General features: G+C 36.5%; 1 protein-coding gene across 3 annotated transcripts in view; it reads right to left on the bottom strand.

Annotated features, from left to right (window-relative positions):
* The window catches only part of LOC132096579 (thymocyte selection-associated high mobility group box protein TOX-like), a 57,623-nt gene extending 40,926 nt beyond the window's left edge, over positions 1–16,697 (bottom strand). For 2 of the 3 annotated variants that reach the window (XM_059502023.1, XM_059502025.1), the window contains exon 1: positions 16,248–16,697. In XM_059502023.1, the coding sequence (XP_059358006.1) occupies positions 16,248–16,346 (99 nt within the window). In that variant the 5' untranslated portion in view covers positions 16,347–16,697. The remainder of the gene's footprint in view (positions 1–16,247) is intronic. The other variant, XM_059502024.1, reaches the window with a different exon arrangement.
* Positions 16,698–20,312: the final 3,615 nt, after the last annotated feature.

Genomic DNA, 20,312 nt, shown 5'->3' with positions numbered 1-20,312 from the left:
AAGTGTATCTCCTCACTTGAGGATGTTTGCAGCTAAAAGGTAGGTCAGGTTATTATTATCTCAACAGGAGTGTGTGTGTGTGTGTGTGTGTGTGTGTGTGTGTGTGTGCTACTTTTGGTGTCTGGGATGCAGTCCGACATATGTCTACACCAATGTCCCATAATGCACTTCAACCACATAACAGCTACTTGAAGATATGAAACCTTCCGCATGACATGGTGACCCCTTACAAACAACCACGAGACCACTGTCACCAGCACAGCGTTACACAACACATTCACAGTGTTGTAGGGCAACTTCCTCATCACTATATTGACAATATATATGCATAATTGGTCATGTATACGTCAAACTTAAAAAAACATTCACTAAATAAGATACAAAATATTAAACCAGGCTCTAGTTCATTATGTTAACAATACACATGTTCCACGGAGTTTTCTTGTAAATTTTAAACAATATATGTATTGTTTTAGATTTGGAACCCCATTTTGTATTTCTTTATTTAGTTAAAGTAAAAGCTACTTGTTGTGATATTTTGTTTATAATGCAAATACTTTAAATTTTTTTACCTGTCTAAATATTTTAGGAGGCCTATATACACAAAATATTTTTTTTTAATGTTTTTGGAAATTTCGATTATAATATATTTATAAATTAATAATAAATAATTTATTCCTGTGATGCAAAGCAGAATTTCCAGCATCATTACTCTAGTCTTCTGTTACATGATCCTTGACAAATCATTCTATTATGATTTGTTGCTCAAGAAACATTTATTATTTTTATCAATGTTAAAAACTTTACTGATTCATCTTTTTGTGGTAACCGTGATACTTTAGGATTGTTTGATGAATAGAAAGTTCAAAAGAGCTTGCTAAATAAACATATTAGTTAACTTTTGAACACATCTACACATTGTGACTGAAGTGTCCAAATCTAGTTTGTGGCCACGACATATATGCAGTATATTATTAGTATTACCTTAAAATGTCATATTTCAAATGTATTATTGTGGAATTCATCACATCAACATTTGAACAGGCAAATGACTGATGTGTTCCAGCGCTGGCAGCCAGTCCCTGAGCCCAGGAGAGAAGACCATGAGTAATTTATGTAGGGTAGTGTTTCTGAGACAAGGACCCTTGAGAAATCTAATCACTCTCAACAGACTCGAAGAATTTATCCTGGTGCATCAGGAAAATGGACACAACCCCCCGCCCCAGAACTCTCTGGCCGTCCTTGTTGCAGGGAGGTAAGCTACACTAAAACACGCTGATCGGTTTTGCGAAAAATGTCATGACCCCAAAAATGTCAACAGGTGCGACGCACTGAAAGGATTAAAATTTTTCTGTCTGTATCTTTATACAGAGGGAGGAAAAGAGACAACAAGAAGCAAGAGCTAGGATGACCTGAGTGGACGGCTGCCAGCACTCAGCTGAAAGGGCTGCAATTTCAGCTATTGTGAGAAAAAAAAAAACTGTGCCAATTCCCATTACGTGAAATTGAATTTAACCTCCAACGTGATTAATTCAGATGTTGGGTCGTTTTTATCTTACCTCATGGCTGAATGCCAAGCACGGTGGCTTATTAAAATATGAATCCGCCTTCTTTTCAATTAGGAAGTGCCCTCATCAAACCTGATCGACATGGAGAAGGTAACTCAACTGTTAAACAGCTATTTATATCAACTGCAAGAGCTAGTGAATGAAAATTTAATGAACTCTGCTGTTTACATTAATTTAAGTTCACCTTACAGTTGTAATCAATAGCAGAGCTCTTGCCATCAGGTGAAAACACGGAAAGCCACAAAGAGAGTCGTCTTCAGTCATTTTCCTGCTAATTTGCAAAACACCAAAGACAATTAAGCGGAATATCCGGGAAAATCAATCCTCTAATCCATCATTTAACCTGACACCATGTTGACAGAGGGGCGACACAAGGCTCGTTGCGGGCACTGATAGCAAATCAAAAGGGCCGTGTTCTTTACGACAGGCCCCTACTCGAATCTCCCACAGAAACGTACGTATTTAGAGGGAAAAGGCGACACCCTTGAGCGGGCTACTCCGCTTGACAAAAGCTCCCAGCAGGAGCCGACCGAACTCCCACGTCAGGCTATGTATCTGAACGCAGTACAATGGGCCACTGTGTTCTCATCCTCAGCTCAGCTATCGCCAGCGCTTCCCGGCCTATTACCAGCGAATGGGAATGCTATCAGCCCTGGACATACATAGAGGAAAAAATCCCAAGCATCCCCTCCACATTTGTCCCATTCAATCTGTGACTCAGGCTTTGCATTCACCCCTCTGCTCTACTGTATTATGTGTGTGTCAATAAAGCAATAAGCCACAAAAGAAAAGTGTGTTCCAGCGATTTTATCAGGAATGACAGGTAGAGATTAACCAATATATACTAATGAAATAAAGCAACCTAATTACTGTAAAAATAATAAAGACAACAACAGATTGATATTTTAATATATTTTTGAATATTAATTACTATTATTATTATCATGATTATAATCAATGTCAATAATAATAAAATGTTGCTATTTATAACATATTATTTTAATATAAATTATTATTATAATTGGCATTAATAACAATAATGTATGTTCATATATCAAATATTAATCTGTATTGTCATTATGAGTAGTAGTACAAATAATAATAATAATAATAATAACGATTATTATAGATTGAAATGTAATATAAATATATATATATATATATATATATATATATATATATATATATATATATATATATATATATATATATATATATATATATTATATATAATACATATAATATAAATTATTATTGTTATCAATCAGTAATAATAATAATAGATTGATATTTACAATATATCAATTGATTATAAATTATTATTGTAATTGACATCAATAACATTAATATATAGTTATGTAATATGTTAAATATGCTTGAGCAATGGAAATTGACTGATACATAATATATTAAATTAATTAAAGATGTAAATAATATTTTTGGGTGCTATTCTATTAAAAAACCCACCAAATGTCACTATTTACTGTTTTTAAAATTCATATAATCAATTTTGGTATATTATATGTCACTAATTTTCTCTAATTTTTTTTTTTTTTTATGAAACAGTGGCAACATCAATATAATACAAGACATTGCTAATCATAAACTATTTTTCTGCCAAGTGATATATTTTACTATACTAACTTGCCACATTAATATATAATCTGCAGTCATTTACAGTTATTTTACAACAAGCTTTGAACATGAATTTCAAATCAGAAATATCCATTTAATGCAGCATCTACACAACTATAAGTGAAAATGTTTCAAACTAGTGATTTCACAGCCCTGTTTTGTGCAGAGCTGAACCTGAGACATTTTTTGTAAGCTTCAGAGTGAATTCTCCTCTCTTGGGCTGTTGCTATGGCGCTATGCATTTCCTCCGCAGCTGCCGCCCTGGTGTGGTGGGTGATAAGCATCAGGGATGCTGGGACACAAGCTCTCTTATCTGGACGCATGACCACATTCACTTCCTGTTCATTACCTCTCCTGCTAGGAAAACACATAGGAATTAATGCGGCCTGACCAATGAGCCGCTGCTAAAAACATACACGTAAAAACAAGCTTGGACACTACCAGGCACAAACATCCCATTATGTGTCAATCATCGAAGCCGCTTGTCTGCTCTGATACATTAGCAGTCAAACGTATGGGTTAGCTAAAGCTAGTTGGACTGCAGCGTTTATGCCTAGGACGCAATAACAGCCCCTCCATTAGAATGCAGGTCTCGTTCCCTGTCAGGAAATTAAGATTGCTTTATTGATACATGCTGTTGCCATGACAAGCATCCACCAGATCCGTTCGGCGCAAGATTTCGGCATCCTGAACATTCGCACAAATCTGGCCTGGCTAATGCCTTTCAGCCTGATCAGCCTCACATGGGTCTCCATGACATCCTCAGATGAGCCTAGAGTCTGCGTTGCTATTATTATTTTTTTAAACATAAAACTACTGATTAAGGACTAAACCTGAGAACCAAACCTGCCTTTATGTCTCCTTCTTCTCTTATACTTGGATAATGGTGTTTGGGAATTGTCTCTTTAACTGTAGTCACCAGCAAATTTGCTAAGAGGACAAAAATATCTCTATCATATTACCGTATTGATTGCGGGAGAACCTGAGCTGCAAATTTACTTTGAAGTTTCCTTAGGAAAACATGACGTGTAATGATATGAATCAAATAGAGTGATGCTACACATGGAGTTTAAAGACTAAAAATACCTTGATGATATGATATTCATACTTGCTGCATTACAATCACAACCATAATGAAGGCAAAAGCAATTTCATGCGAGCACTTTCATCTGTCAAGTACAATAGATACTTATTTTTTACTTAAAAGCACAGTTTATCAAAAACTCAAAAATCCTGTCATTGTTTTCCCCTCATGTTGTTTCAAACTAATATTTTATCAGTCAAAAAATGTAATCGTCTTTCATAAAACTAGTCAATATGTGTTATATAACTTTGATTCTGGTCTGTTTCTTAAAGAAATTTAGTGTATGGGTTGTATAGACATACTGTATATATCAAACAAGTCATACAAATAACTTTTACTGTGCTTTTATGATGTTTTTTTCCCTTTTTCAAACTTGACAGATGTGGTCACTTTGAACTGGAAAATTTCGACTGGAAAAAAAAAACTGCGTGTTTGGAGCAATATGAGAAAATAATTAAAAACATATTCTTTTTGGAAACCTATCTCTTTAATTCTCATTTATATTTAATAATCAGTAAACTACAAACAATGCAATTTACAACTGAGTGTAAATGCTTTGATTGCTATTTTTCTTGTATAATGTTCATTAAAACATCATATTAGTGTGATAATGTTCTAAAATATTATTTGGCTTAATCTCACTACAGCTGAGCACCATGAGTTTCCACCCAGTGAAACGTGTCAAATGTGAGTGTGGTTGCCTGATCTCCGTTAACAGCACTAAAAGCATTAACTTCCTATCTGACAAATTTAAAGGGTGCTTCATTTGTCTTCCAAGAAGCAATTTTGTGTTTTAACCACCTGTAGGAAGCTTTGTGACTCTCTCTCTCTCCCCTTAATGTGCCTCAGGACCTACGGCTGTGAGGTTCATTTGTTTGTGTAGTTTTCTTTGCCCATGTTTAATTACAATGGTGCAGCTGTTCCTCATTTACACTGGGGTCATATATTTGAGTGTGTGTGTGTGTGCGCGCGCGTGTGTGTGTGTGTGTGTGTGTGTGTGCGCATATCTCTCTTGTGTGTGTGGAAGATTCTCTTTATCTCTCTCTCTTCAGGGCCTTGTTTGCAGAGAGCAAAACACAGAGTGTCCAACGCTATCAGACGCTGAGGTACTGAAACAGGAATGATTTTGCAGTTTGACTCATAAGCCTCGACTGTTCGAATTGCAAGGTTGAAAAAAAATCTTGTTATTAAAATGACAAAGGAACTATTTCCATCTTTTAAAACACAAATAACATCTGTGTAATACTGATTTGCATTTACACAAACAAGGAAGGTATGAAACCGAATGCCCAGGGGCTTCCAAAATTCATCAATTGTTTTATAGATCAGGTGTAATATTTGTGATGACAGACTCATTTGCACTCTTATCCAGAATAGGACAGAAAACTTAACCTTCCGGACAGATTTTAATATACTGCGCCTTTCGTCTTGTGCAGTGAGAATCATATTTTTCTAAATCAGGACCTGCTAGACACTGTTTCAATTGGAAGCTATGCGGAAATGAAAGTTTTAAATGACTTTAAAGCTCACATTTGAACATTTAGTGTTTAAAATAATGGTGGTGGATGAAAGGCTGTTTTAAAGGCAGACAGTCTCATATCCCAACTAATCTAATGCTAAGCCCCAACCACAAAACTTTTCAAAGTGTTTCTATAAAACAAATGGATTTGGAAACATTTTCGACTCCATTTTCTATCCTTTCAGAGGGAAACTAGGAAGAAGGTATGACTAATACAAAACAAAATTGAGTATGACTTTCTGCTGGTTTCCTGTTGAAATGAGCTCCTTGTTTTCTCTGTCCACTGCCTTTCATTTCCATTCCACTTGTAGCTGTCCTGATAAGGTTTAAGTCTCTTTGAATTACCTTCTCTTTTGCTTATGAATGCGCACACACTTGCCGCGCTAAAATTAATTGCTCTCTTGTGTGACGCAGAGAGAGTAACGCATATTTTCATGCCTAATTTTAGGCTCATAAGTCGAGCTGAGTTGGCTGAGCATGTCCTCTAAAAGGCTGAATGTGTAAACACCCAAAATATGGAACATCGATCAGCCTCAACCCCTCAAATAATAACTTGGGTAAATGACTTGCTTCAAAGCTTTTCACCAGACCATGAACAAGCACTGAGGGGAGTTTCTCTGAAAGTCAAGCGTGCAATTATAACTTTAAGTCTGTTATTTCGAGTCGATTTTGACCTCAAGCACAGCTGCTCGCAGTAAGGACAAAAAATAAAAAAATAAAAGGGATGTTTGTTGAAAACATCTTTTTTTCTTGCTCTTAAATTTTGCATGTAGAGGAAATGTCAATAGTACAATATACACATAAAGCCAACTTTTTAGGAAAAGTCCTAAGCAGTAGGGCTGTCACGGTTATGAAATTTGGCTGACAATTAATTGTCTAAAAGTAGTCAGGGTTATTGCGATTAATTGTCTGCTTTAGGGCTTTGCCGATTATGCCGATTATCGCGATTGTCAGTTTTTTATGGCTTTCACTATATAATTGTGATTACTTTAAAGGTTCAGTAAATAATTATGATGTTATCTTTTAATATTTTCTGAGTTATTATTTTGCAGTGTAAGATTACAAAGAGTATTCCAAATTCTTACAATCAGCTAAAACCGATCCAACTACAGAGCTATTTTTTTTTCTACACCACTACAGAATATCATAATCCACTAAATACTCACTTCCTCATTACAGAGAAAAACTACATTTGAATAAAAATATATAAGCTATGAAATTAAACTAGCTGACTGTATAATTTAGCAGCAATCACAACATCTTGAAAATTTTATAATTTAAGCATGTTTAATCTGTTTACTATTTGTATTCTTACAAAACACATGAATAAAAATAAGATAGAAATTATGAAAAAAAGAAAGGCTTCTAATAATCTTCCTGTGTGTAAAACTTTGATAGTGTGAAACACTTCAAACAGTGTGGCGTAAAGCTCTTATTCACATCCTGGGTGCAGAATGGTGCATATGAAGCAACACGGATTTGCAGCACTTATGCACATATAGGGTGCAGAATGATATGCTTGAAGCAACATGCAGCGCTAATGCACATCTAGAGTGCAGAATGATGTACTTGAAGTAGGGCTGACAATCGATTAAAATGTTTAATTGCAATTAATCGCATGATTGTGATGAGATAACTCAGATTAATCACAATCTATCTATCTATCTATCTATCTATCTATCTATCTATCTAGTCAATAATCAAAATCAATAATCAAATCCTGTCTTGACAAATCTGGATTGTCTAGTTAGATTATGTTTTTTTGTTTCCTTTTATTTGAATTTTACTTTCTTACTTTCCAATGACAATTGCAATGAAAATAGCTAATAGCTATGTCAATTTAAATTCAGTTAAAATTCAAAAAATTAACTTAATTTAAAAGCCATTCTCAATTTAATGAAGAATGTTTTTAATTATAAAAATTCTGTTAAAGCATTAAAGTTCCTTTTCACAGCTGAATCTAATTTACAAAATATATATTTCACATTATAGTGAGCAAATGAAAGAATTCATTTAAAAATCTTCCTATTAGATATATTACCATTCAAAATGTTTGAGGGTGGTAAAATATTTTGGTGTTTTTGAGTCTCTGATGCTCACCAAGGCTTCATTTATTTGAAAAAAATTATACAGTAAAAATGTTACAATTTAATAATTTTCCATTTTGATATGTATTTTTTTCCTCTGATGGCAAAGCTGAATCTCCCACAGCCATTAATCCAGTCTTCAGTGTCACATGATCCTGCAGAAATCATTCTAATATGCTGATTTTCTTTCAAGAAACATTATTATTATTATAAATGTTGAAAACAGATGCTGACTAATATTGCCATGACATTATCTCCATTATCTCCAGGATTCTTTGATGAAAAGAAAGTTCAGAAGAACAGTTTCATCTCTGTTGAACAAAAGTATATCTTCCCAAAAAATCTTAATGATTCCAAATATACGAACGATTGTGTTCATCAGTGTTATTTAATAACATAAACCAAGGCATCAGAATGCTCACATCATGCTAAAACAACATCACGATTAGTGCAGTATTGATGTTTTGCACACCACTCTATTTTTTGTGCTTATAGGTTTTGATTACAGCTAATGATAAGCTTCAGAGCATGGAGTCCATTTTGATGATTATGTTCCAGAGGAGAAAGGTGTGGGGCCCACCTGTTCTATAGCCGCTGAAACATGATCTCACACTTGTCACAGGACAGCGATCAGGAACTCGCAACGTGTCCTTCCTGATCACAGGAGAACAGAAGACCAGGCATCAAAAGGCTGACAGGTGCCACTTAAACACCAAAGATGGAGCTGAATGAGGGGAAATGCACCAGGCCATTAGTTCATCTACAGATGGGCCCACAAAGGCCAGGGTGTGCTCCTTCACAAAGCTGCTGTGTGCGTGAAGTCCCTCCACGCAACAGCACCACACAATAGAGAGCAGCGCTGGCACTATTATTGTGGTCAGAATAACACACCAAGAATGCAAACAAACACACAAATGTGTTTAACAGATGCTGGTCATTGAAACCACGCACATGCCGTAAAATAAAACGGAAGACTTTGTGAATTAAATTAGCGGTGTCTTACGTGCCTTTTGTGTTGATGACACGTGCACTCAAAAACTACAAACGATGGAAAATGAATTGTTATGATGAGAGTCCTTTGAAGATATTAACAATTGGACCAATGTCAAAAGAGGATGTTTGGGATATTTTCAGGCTGCTCCAAAAATCCTGGATCAGCACCATAAAATTCATTACAGTCCGCGAAAAAAAAAGCCTTTATGTGAAAATGATTGCAATATGTTTCATAGTGAGATTAAACCAAACAATTAAGCTATTCTGGATTGGTTTTCACAGAGCCATCTGTTTGGATGTTTCCTCAAACTGGGAGCCTAATCAGCTATTCATATGTAGACTGTCATTGGGCAAAGCAGACCCAAAAAATGAGATGCCTCCAATGAATTGCAATCACAGATTTGTGCCAGAGTTTTCTCGACATGCATGGCGGCTCAAAAAAAAAAAAAAAAAAAAAAAAACGATTCCCCCAGCCAAAATAAAGCGAACACATGTCCAGATTTTCTGATCATTATGTTCAGATACTTAATGAGTTGATCTTTTGGCATTTTCTGCATCACACTGCATTGGCTGATATGCTAGTAGAGAAGGAAGCTAATTATACTGAGAAAATAATCTTATTCTGTAACAAACATGGCTGCAACGCTATGTCACATTTGTTTGAATTACATGCGAGGCAGATTCAAAGATTGGAGAGAGCTGAACTGGGACTGACGACTAGCATGGTAAACACAGACGCAGACGATGTAAACATGTCACTAAATTTCAAGGCTGTAAAAAGCAACTGAACACTAGAAGGCTCGTGTTTACGGCCTTGCATTTTCCACAGTGACAAAGAAAAAAAATGGAACATACCAAGCAAGCAAAATTCCCTCTTTTTATGCCCACACACAAAGTGTGTGCTTAGCACTTCAGCACAGGTCTCTTAGCTTCTTTACAACATACTCCACTCATGCAGATCTTAATTTGTCATTTTTGCATTTAAATGCATTACTGATAGATTTCCCAAACCACCTAGGATGATTGCAGACACTACATTATTTTTCCTCGAATCTGTTTTGCAGGTTTGGCCCTCTGGGTCTCTGGAACGAGCAGTGACAACAATAATCATTCTTCCAGCATAATTAACAACACTTCTGTGGGCTTGGAGATCATGAGCGGCAATCATTCTGGACTAGAGGTGTGCTGATTACACTTATTCTTTCCAGATACAAAGTAACGATCCAGTGCCAGCGCTCTTTTATTCACTGTACACCTCACTGTGGTGAACTGATGAGGGCTACACAAGCCTGTAACTACATTAAATAAGAACAAGAAATGTGTAAGAAAAATGCCTGCAACATAAACAAACAAAGAAACAAACCATAGGTTTTCAAACTTTTTAATGCCAAAGGCCCCAGGTCAGGAGCTCAGACAGCTATATATTTTATGTAGTTTGAAATGTGATAAAATAAATAAATAATAATAATAATAATAATAATATATATATATATATATATATATATAATCATTGTACTATATATATATATATATATATATAATCATTGTACTAAAAGCAAAAGGAATTCTTAAAGTATGACACAGAAAATTACAAACACAAATTGACAATTATTTTTGTATAGCACTCTTACAATAAATATTGGTTCTTTTATTTTTATCTTTTTTTTTCTGAAATTTTCTGTGGACCACCTTGCATCCCTTGAGACCCCAGGCTACTGGATTATGTAGCATTAACAGTATCAGTGATATCCAGTGGAGAACCCTCAGACCAGCAATAGTTTTTTGAAAATAAATGTAACCCGTTTATTGGAAACCTGGATAAATTCATAACCAAATGTGACACACTGATTTCAAATATGCAGAATGAAGAGGAACAAAAGTTGTTGTTTTTTTCTGTGAAGAACAACTTCACTTTTAGTTAATGTGACTGTGAATATCGCATAGAAGTCATATGACTGCATTAATGATACTATTATGGTGTTCTTTTTCTTTTCTTTTTTTAAAGAACAGGATCAGTCACATCTGGTATCCAGGTATTAGATGCTAAAAGAAATGTGGCGTTTTATGATAAAGAACGATAGAGTCTCTGATAGACAGTGTCATTTATAGTCTGTAAATAAACTGGTGCTGTGCTAAAGTTCTGTGTAAGTGTTTGGACAGTATATTATGTATTTAATATCCACATACAGGAAAATTACACGTGGACATGTCCATAAAGTCAAAGCAAACAAACGGAGCAGATTTTCTACCACATAATGGGAAGGAAGTGAGATGAAACAGCCCACATGTAAAATGCTCTTATATAATGAATGTGTGTTTGTGTTTATGATTGTGTAGTTGAGTTGTACGTTGACCTGTAGAGTGGTAATGAACAGTAGCCTGAGCCACAGAGCCTGTCTCTTTAGATATGCACACATGATATGCAATTAAAAACTCTATTCACATTCCAGTGAGGCTGTCAATCAGAAGCAAATCCTTTTTGACAGTAGCCAGTGAACCGTGCCAGCTAGCCACTGAACAGGAACTCAAACACTAATGGCTTTTGTTACCAGCAAAGCCAAATTTGGATGCAATTAAGTTGACTTTAAATGACAATATATGGATATTTTGAAGACGAGACAATAATTGGATCTCGCTGTGTTCGTTTTTTCTTTCAGCAAGTGTACATTTTAGTTTATTAACTGACAATTGGTTTAGCACCTGCTGCCAAGATAACAGTAAGAAGCTACTAGAAATATTAAATGTTCAGGCTTAACATAGACATTAAAAAATGTCAATCTTTTGCAAAGATATCTGCCAAGTGTGGCTGGTATGAGGAAAACAATATAACATCAGTGATGTGCAGCACTTCTTTGTGCTGTTGTGCTTGGAGCTTGACCTGGGCACAACATGAGCAAAGCCTATGTCAACATCTCACATTTATGACAATCCACCCATGTGTGACCGGCCAGTGTAGTGTTGACATATGCTGTTGACATAGGAAAAACTCCCAGATATCTCTCAGTTGAAGGAAATATCTTTGTTTAAAGCAGGAGAGCGAGCCATTTTGGGAGTTACAGTAAAATGCTTTCAAAACTATTCAAACATGAAGGTGTTAAAGCCCTAAATGCTACACTTAACACCTGTCTAGGTATACTGACATCCCAAATAACTTTTAATAATGCATGTAATTCAGCAAAACACAAACCGGGAATACAGTTTTTGTCTATTTTTTTTTAAACTTTATATTTCATAACAATTCATGGCACTTTCATAAGATTTTTTTCAACAAATTATCAGAAAACCAGGAAATGTTGAGTGATCAATAAATTAAATATTGTATCAACATTTTACTTTATTAATGTAATATGAATTTTTAATTTTAATTTTGTAATTTTTCAAATCACTTTAAAAAGATTTAGGTATAGATACAGTTTAAAATCTATTTTGTGCGATATAACAATAAAACGATGAAAATTAAATATTTAAAAGAAGACACAAATAAATAAATAAAGATCAATTCTTTTAAGACATCCAGTGGGGGAAAGCACAGTTTGAAGATATTTTCATGCTAAGTTCATTTTATGACAGTTTACCAAATATCTAATAGTTCTGTCTCTAATGGTTAAAAAATCTGTACATTTTAAAGCAACTGTGGATGCCAGGTAACAGTAAAAACTGTATTTATTTAATTCATATAACATTCATACCGACCTAGTTTAGTATTTAAAATCAATTTTATACCTTTACAATGTAACCAAAGTTTATCACAAGCTTAAGTAAATACTAATATATGGAAAGTGCACAGTGACAGTAAAAAAATACCATTCTGGTAACATGATTCTTGCATTATATACTTCAGTTTCCGCCAAGAACAATAAAAAAATTCTGAGTTTTGTACACCAAACCACTTACCATTATGATATCACATGAACGATACAACATCAAATACAAACAGACTGCTGCACGCATTGATTTCCTCTCACATTTAGGAGTGTGGTTTGATCAGTGCTCTAAAGGCCGAGGCTGGAGGGGGGCACGGATGAAATGCCCACTCAGTCTCACCCTGTCATCACATCACTCTTTCTGAGAAGCAGTGACCTGGTAAACAGAGATTACCAGTGCCTCGCCTCTCTCCTTCTCTCCGAGTCAAATCAGCTTCTACTTTCAGTGCTCAGATGATAAGTCTGCTTGCTCCTTTGTTTAAAATGCACATGCGTGTAATGATCATTGCAGCTGGAGATGTAGAAGGACTTTGGGGGGGGGGGGGTAGTCAGTTTTCGAGTGAGGTTTGAGTACTGCTCTTGACTAACAAACACAAAGGACAGCGTATTATGTCAGGGTCGACATCCTGGGACCCTCTGACATCCAGGACCACCAAAGATCTCAGTAATTTCTACTTAATTGAAAATGCCTGTGGCTAAACACACACACACAGCAGACTTTATATTACAGAGCATGGCCCATGACACCAATACATATCTGAGATATCTAATTTCTCATCCGTTTTTAATGTAATCTCCTTAAGAGCAGGAATGTACTAAGATTTTTACATCAAAACCACAGACAGAAGATTCAGGAGGCTCTTGCCCATAATTGTAATCAAAAGAGCCTGAATTTAATTTCGCAGGTTTTCCACGGACAAATGTTCATTGGTGTCTGTCTTGAGACAGAATGTAAAAACTAAAGCCATATGTTCGCTGGGTTTTAAAAAATGTATGTCAATAAAAATTAATTGCCCAGTTCTGCCCACCAACTCTACTATTCTTTGCTGTTGCTTTAAATGCACAGGCAATTCTACTCTCTTGTATCAGCCAAATTCATTCAAACATTGAAACAAAAAATTAGTGTAGAATTTACTAATTTACTGTTTTTAACTAAGCATGAATCTTTAAAGTAGTAAAATTGAAATAGTATTTTTTTTTTGTAGAACATATTTAATTTACAACTGTTTTCTACACTACTTGTAGGTATGTATACAATACCCAATTAGTTAGATCAGGCTTCTGCTATCCTAAGACTTGACAGCACACGAGATTGTAGACTGTAAACAAGCAAAACCTGTGAAATCTGGGAACATACAAGATCTCACCACTCCTTAAAACCACATCAACGACGGACTTACAAGACAATGAGTCATGCTTAGTGTTAACAGCTTGCTTGCATTATCTCATTGGCTGTAATAACTTCGAGCCTGCAAACTCCATTAAAGCAGCGACTTGAGCACCAGCTGAAAGTCATTAGGCATGAAATAAATCATTGACTTTGATATAGGTCGGCTTGAGCGGAGTAGTTTTGTCGGCCATTAATGGTCAGGGGCTGCATCTTTACCGGCTTTCATAATCCCAAACAGACTGTAATCCAATCCTACCCATGATGCCACACTCTCTCTCTCTCTAGAGTCGCCCTCAAGACCACTCTTGACTTCCTTAACAGCAGCGCTCATGTATTAAAGCACACATCTGAGGTGCAGATTCGGATTCAAAGAGTCCTCTACGGGGTCTTCAAATTCAAATTTAATTGCTTTTGCATTTATTTGCTTGCCAAACACTTTCTCAGCAAACCGCCACAGTGTCTAGTGACAAAAATGCCAGAGGAGGTAGAACGATAAGCACAGGGCGATAAGAACCAAACTGTGTGGCGCAGGAAGTGTGGAGCATTAGTGTGTTCAAAGTTGCTACATTTTTTTCAGACTTCAGACTAGAAACATGTACCTTTCACGGCACTAAAAGCATAGTGCTAGACAAACACAGACTTTCCTGCATTTACACATTTTGCTGAACTGCAGAAAATCCACAACAAAGTGCACTGCAACTGAACGCTTTTAAACCAGCACATGTCTCCGAGGCTCGGAACTAAAATCCATAGTGTATGAATAAAAATACAGTGCTTGTTTTTATATCTATCTGTCCACATCACACAGAAAGAGTGTGGTCTTCTGGGATCTGAGGAGAGCAGGTAGGGAGGAAGGTAATCAGATGGGGGGCTTTGTGCACAGACTGAATCAGTCCCACTGGCAGCGTGACCCCCGTTTAGCCACATACCATCAATTTCTGTCTATTTGTTCTGTAGATACCACACACCACTGTCAGAATCTCACTTGTTTGCTCTGCTGTGTACCCCCCCCCCCAACCACCTCTTTCTCTCTTTCTCACTTTTCCAACTTCAGCTCCCCTCCTCCCTTTCTTTCTGAATTGCTAAAATGAAAAATCTCGAGTGGAGTTGACTTGCCACTGCAGTAAAATTACACTATATAGATTATATCTGAAAGCCCTTCCCCTCCATCCCTCCCTCTTCCTTTGCTCCCTACCCCCGCCAACCTCTTTTCTCTCCTCTCTGGTTTTATAAACTCAGCAAAGATATTAACAATTTACTGCTGCACATGAAAATACATCTAACAAATGAATGACTGAAACAATGCAATGAAATTGCGCTTTCAAGGATTTTGCTTTAGATCTGTCACTAAAAATGTGATTCATCCATAAAACATTTCACTGTGTATGTGACTGCACTTAGACATGGATATGAGACCTATGGCAGTGAATCAAGAAGCACTGAAAGGAATAATACAACCCCAACCCCCTCTATATCACCCCACAGTAACCCTACCCCCTCCTCATTAAGACACACACACACAGACAGACACACACACACACACACACACACTCCCGCTCTCTTCCCCATCTCTCTTTATCCTGCTCACATGCACTGTACACATACAGTAACAGCACCATCATTAGGAGAAATAGAGGAATATAAAACCTCACATATCTCTGTTGTTCCTCGGGGACTTGGGGGATAAATTAATGCCGTAGGTTTAAAGTACAAAACATAAATATGATGTGAACCGTATTATGAGCATACACACAACACACACTATTTGTTTGCGCGTGTTGTGCAAAGGACAGTTTGTTGATGTCCATGAGTTTGGGGCGGTGATGAAGTGTATTGTATGAAGTGTATAGCAAGTGTATTGAAGTAAGCGCGCGCTACTTTTTGCTGCCAACTGAAATGTGCGTTGTATTATTATTTGCATGTTATTTACAATCCGCGCGCGGTTTCTATGACAACCCGAAACAGCGTTTTTAAGTTCGCGACGTAAAAGGCACGTGAGAACGCTGATGTGTGCGTCTGAGAGTTAAACATATAAACATTTATAGTGAGGGAAAAATAAACAGATAATAAACGAAGTCACCCGGTTTGAATACATTTGTGGCATCGCGCTCAATTGCTCCGACTTTCTCCGACTCTCTCTGTGACAGTCGAGTGAAGCGCAAACTTTGGACAAGTCCTCAACCGTCTTCATTCAAGTTCAACCAGACAAAACATGTTCAAGAAGATCCACATCATAAAAGATCATGCATCATAAAATGAAGCTTTACCTTATTGCAATACGGAGAGTCCGAATAGTGTGACTGTCCCAGTCGGGAAGGATCTGTTGCTGATGGTGGCGGAGGTTGTGGATAAAATCTCACGTCCATTTCAGTAAAAACATTAACCGGTCCCTATTGCCTTTCCACTAGAAATCGTGTTCCTCGCTTACTCAGAAATCGCAACGCAAATAAGAGAAGAAGGTGCAAAGTGAAGACTGAAAAAGCCTCACATCCGTTCCGCGGTTTTCGCAAAAACTTTTATATGAACCTCTAACAGTTAGCTCAGTCGTCTTACAATAGAGAGATACCGCGGAAACAAGCGCTCAGGTTTGGAGAGAACAAGCGCATCTGGTGAGTCTGTGTTGACTGCTGTGAGTAGAGATGTGTATCTTCTTGGTGCAGCTGTGGCTCAGTGTAACTGCTCTATGGAGAGAAGGGAGCGCTTTACCAATGTCCACACACAAAAGAGTCGCAAGACACGCGGCGCTAGCGCTGAGCGGCCACAGGGGGCGCTGTGAAGTGCGCTCCATCGCACAGGATTTGCATCACTTTGCGTATGATACTGTCTAACATATGGTGACGGAAGATTCCGTTTAGCTGTGCTAGTATCGCTCTTCAATACGAACACATTTTTGACAGGAGTGTCTTTAGAATGTATTAAAATTACATGATAACCGAGAGTCTACAGCAGCGGTTTAAATCGGGTTCATATAACATAAGGTGGCCTCAGCAAACTTCCAAATTGGGCCCCAAGATGAACTCAGTTATTTAAAACAATATTTGATCTTTTAACTTTAACTTCACATACAGTTTACAAGTTAAACTCTGGAACCTGAGGAAGTAAAGCATGTAAACCGGCCATCTGACTGAACAGCATGCTGTTTTTAAAAGTTTTGATGATGATCATTATTCATGATAGTTTGTTAATTGTTTCACAGTTAATTGTTTTAATGTATCAACACTATGAGGACAGTCAAAAAGGTAGTCTAAAAACCAGTGGTCTACATTTGTGGCAATCCTAAGAAAATTGGAAACTTGTATGTTTTAGATATTAGCCTTTATGAAAGGAATATGTTCCAGTTGAGCCCTCCTTACCGTCAAAAACATCCACTCCTGGTTTTTCATTTCTCCCTCCCCATTTGCTGCTCCTCCACTCTGCACCACTCACAAGAAAGATATTTGATGGCATATGTTTTGAAAAGTATGTATTCTTAAAGATGAGAACACTGATTTCTAAGTTGTATATATAGCCATATTTCAGAAGAAATATACCCAACATTGACCATAAATATGATATTTATTCTGCTTGTCAAGGAATCTATTTTCTCAAGGTCCAGGTAAGTTTTTTTCACATTGCTTTATTTTGATATAGATAAGGCAGCTGATTCCCCCTAAATAACCAATGAAAACATTCAGATATGCTGTAAATCTTTTTATAATTATTTATTCATTTTTATTTTTAATGTACAAATATAGGGCAACTGCCTTCCAAAAACAAAGACTATCAATAATAACTTCTGAAATAGTTTATTTCGTTGTACCCGAAGCAACATCTCAAAAGCTTAAGAAATGTATAATCAATGAAGATGAACCTAGTCCTTTTCTTAGCAGCTACAACCAAAGTAGCTTTGAATTAAAACAGAATTAAAATAGAGAGCTGACAGGCTTCACTACTCGCTCCAGACCTCAGCACATAGTCTATTAAGCAGCTCTGTGCACAGACGTAAGATTGGCTTGAGCTATTCTGGATTCTGTTTTTGCTCTTAGAATTGCACAATTTCACCAGATGAAATCTATCTATCTATCTATCTATCTATCTATCTATCTATCTATCTATCTATCTATCTATCTATCTATCTATCTATCTATCTATCTATCTATCTTCCCTCTCTTTCATTTGTTAAGGAAAACAAAAACAATGCCATCCATGACAGAGCATAATGTTTTCGGCATGAAATGTTTTCCTCAGACAAATGGAAGTAAAGGAGGTGCAGGTGGTCCTATTTCTTGTCAGTTCCATTGGAGGAACTGGCATTATTCATCTTTTCTCATCGATGATTATGATGATGGCGAGGTTGATGATGATAGAGATACACAGTCCTGCCATTGGTATAATGTTTTTGGCGACGAATGTACCAAATCAGAATTGATCATTACAGTGGTCTTTCTGCATCAAAAGCCACAGTAAAAGAAAGTCTGCTCTGGTTCTGTTTGGATACGGCCCGTTGAACGTTGAATGCTAGTGCACACAACAGCTAGCTTTTTTTGTGGTCAAAGTCATGTCAGCATTTTTTTCAAAGGCTGTTAATCTCTGAACAATGTGGGACTGGCAGCCCAAAAAAATCTAGCTTCATGACATTGTCAGCCATAAAATCTGCCTTTATTCTTATATTATTGAAAAGATAGACCATACAATACCCTAACATCTGCTTCCAAGTGACAAAAGTTGAGTTTAACAGTTGCCACTTATCTGTATGAAAATCATATGAAGTTTTGTACACCGAACAGGTAGCCTGGAGAAGACAGTGTCAGACAAATTCAGAGCTGAAGAAATTTTAGAAATCATTAACATTTGAGTTATGCTGACATTTTGTTAAAGAACAATATGGTGCCCACATCGGGTGAATAAATGTACAATTAGGTTTCTATTCCATTAACCTTTGAGTATCAGCTGGCATTTGAAGCATTGTGTTGGCAGACTAGCACTCAGCTACCACATCATAAATAAACTTATTTCAATTGGCTGACAAAGTGTTAATTTTCCAAATGTAAAACAAGAGGTGAACAATGCATGACGACTAGGATATTAGTTGAAGAATTTGTTCAATTTTCCTCCCCAAACACAGCCGAACTATTTGTGGATGAGGCTTTCGGTTGGGAAGGTTGTTTGGTTGGAGGTTGTGTCCATGGGGAAGTTCCATTTTAGTCGATATGTTATTTCAGCGGATGTACACAGAACCAAAAATCAATGGGATTTCACAATGTGAAACATCTGATAGCTACAAATATAACCAGCAGTGTTAAACCAACTTCCTCACAGCTGAAGTTCATCAGAGTTCAGTGATTTAGGTGATTTTTTAAAGTCACATGTGCTAGAGTTTGAACATGGTTGAACAACGATGCAGATTCTTTTTATAGTTGCAAGTGAGTGTAGGCTATATCCAGTTTGCTCATAGGTAGTTGTGCGTGTCAGGAGGATTTTTTCTTTCTAATTGTGTGAGCAATGGTTACTCTGATTGCCTATTGTTTTGTTTCTTGTGTACTGGAGAGAGAGTAAGCACGTGCCGGTGCTGGATACTTGGAATCATAACTTTACCTCAGAAACAGGCATCTCCTGAATGTCAACCTCCCATCCCCCACTGTATTACCTATTAAGTACATTCAAACAACCCCCTCACACACACACCCTTCCCCCACAGAAATGTACAACCTTCCCCCATGCACTGTGCAGTTTTGTGAGAATATATGTATATAGTCACAAATCTATATCTAGCACACACTGCACTCATACACTCACGGAGGATTTGTGCAGTTTTTACCTTAAATAGTTATTTTTACTTGATCGAATCTTTAAAAATGACTTTCAGTGTAACGTGAAGTATTCAGGCTGATTCAGTCATATTAAGTAATATTTTTGGCTCAAATGAAACCAGTTACTTTAAATATTACTGCATGAAGCACATTTTTTTAGGTTACCTTACAAAACGTTTTTACAGCATACCTGTGATCTTAAACTGTACATATAATATCTTCAAGATATAGCAAGATGATGTTTCATAAGCGCATTCCCTTGCACACTCACAAATTTTTTTTTTTTAATAAATAAATTATAAACATTCACACATTTGGTTTTAAGAAGCAGATTTTAAACTATTGCTATTTATGAAATCCTATTTTTTTTAATTGTGCAAAGCAGAGGAAGGTATTAAAAATTCATTGGTGCTGCCTGGGAAATGACAGAAAACCCCTAGAAAGATTAAAAAAAAAAAAATCAGGAGCCTTGTATTTGTTCTCTGTAAGTGTTTTTTGGAAGTATAAAGATAATAAATATGCACATTTTAAATATCATGACTA

This window comes from Carassius carassius, chromosome 20, assembly GCF_963082965.1.
Source record: "Carassius carassius chromosome 20, fCarCar2.1, whole genome shotgun sequence".
In the NCBI taxonomy this organism is placed as follows: Eukaryota; Metazoa; Chordata; class Actinopteri; order Cypriniformes; family Cyprinidae; genus Carassius; species Carassius carassius.
Note: the sequence above shows the minus strand (reverse complement) of the source record. Positions and strands in the feature narration are given on the sequence as shown.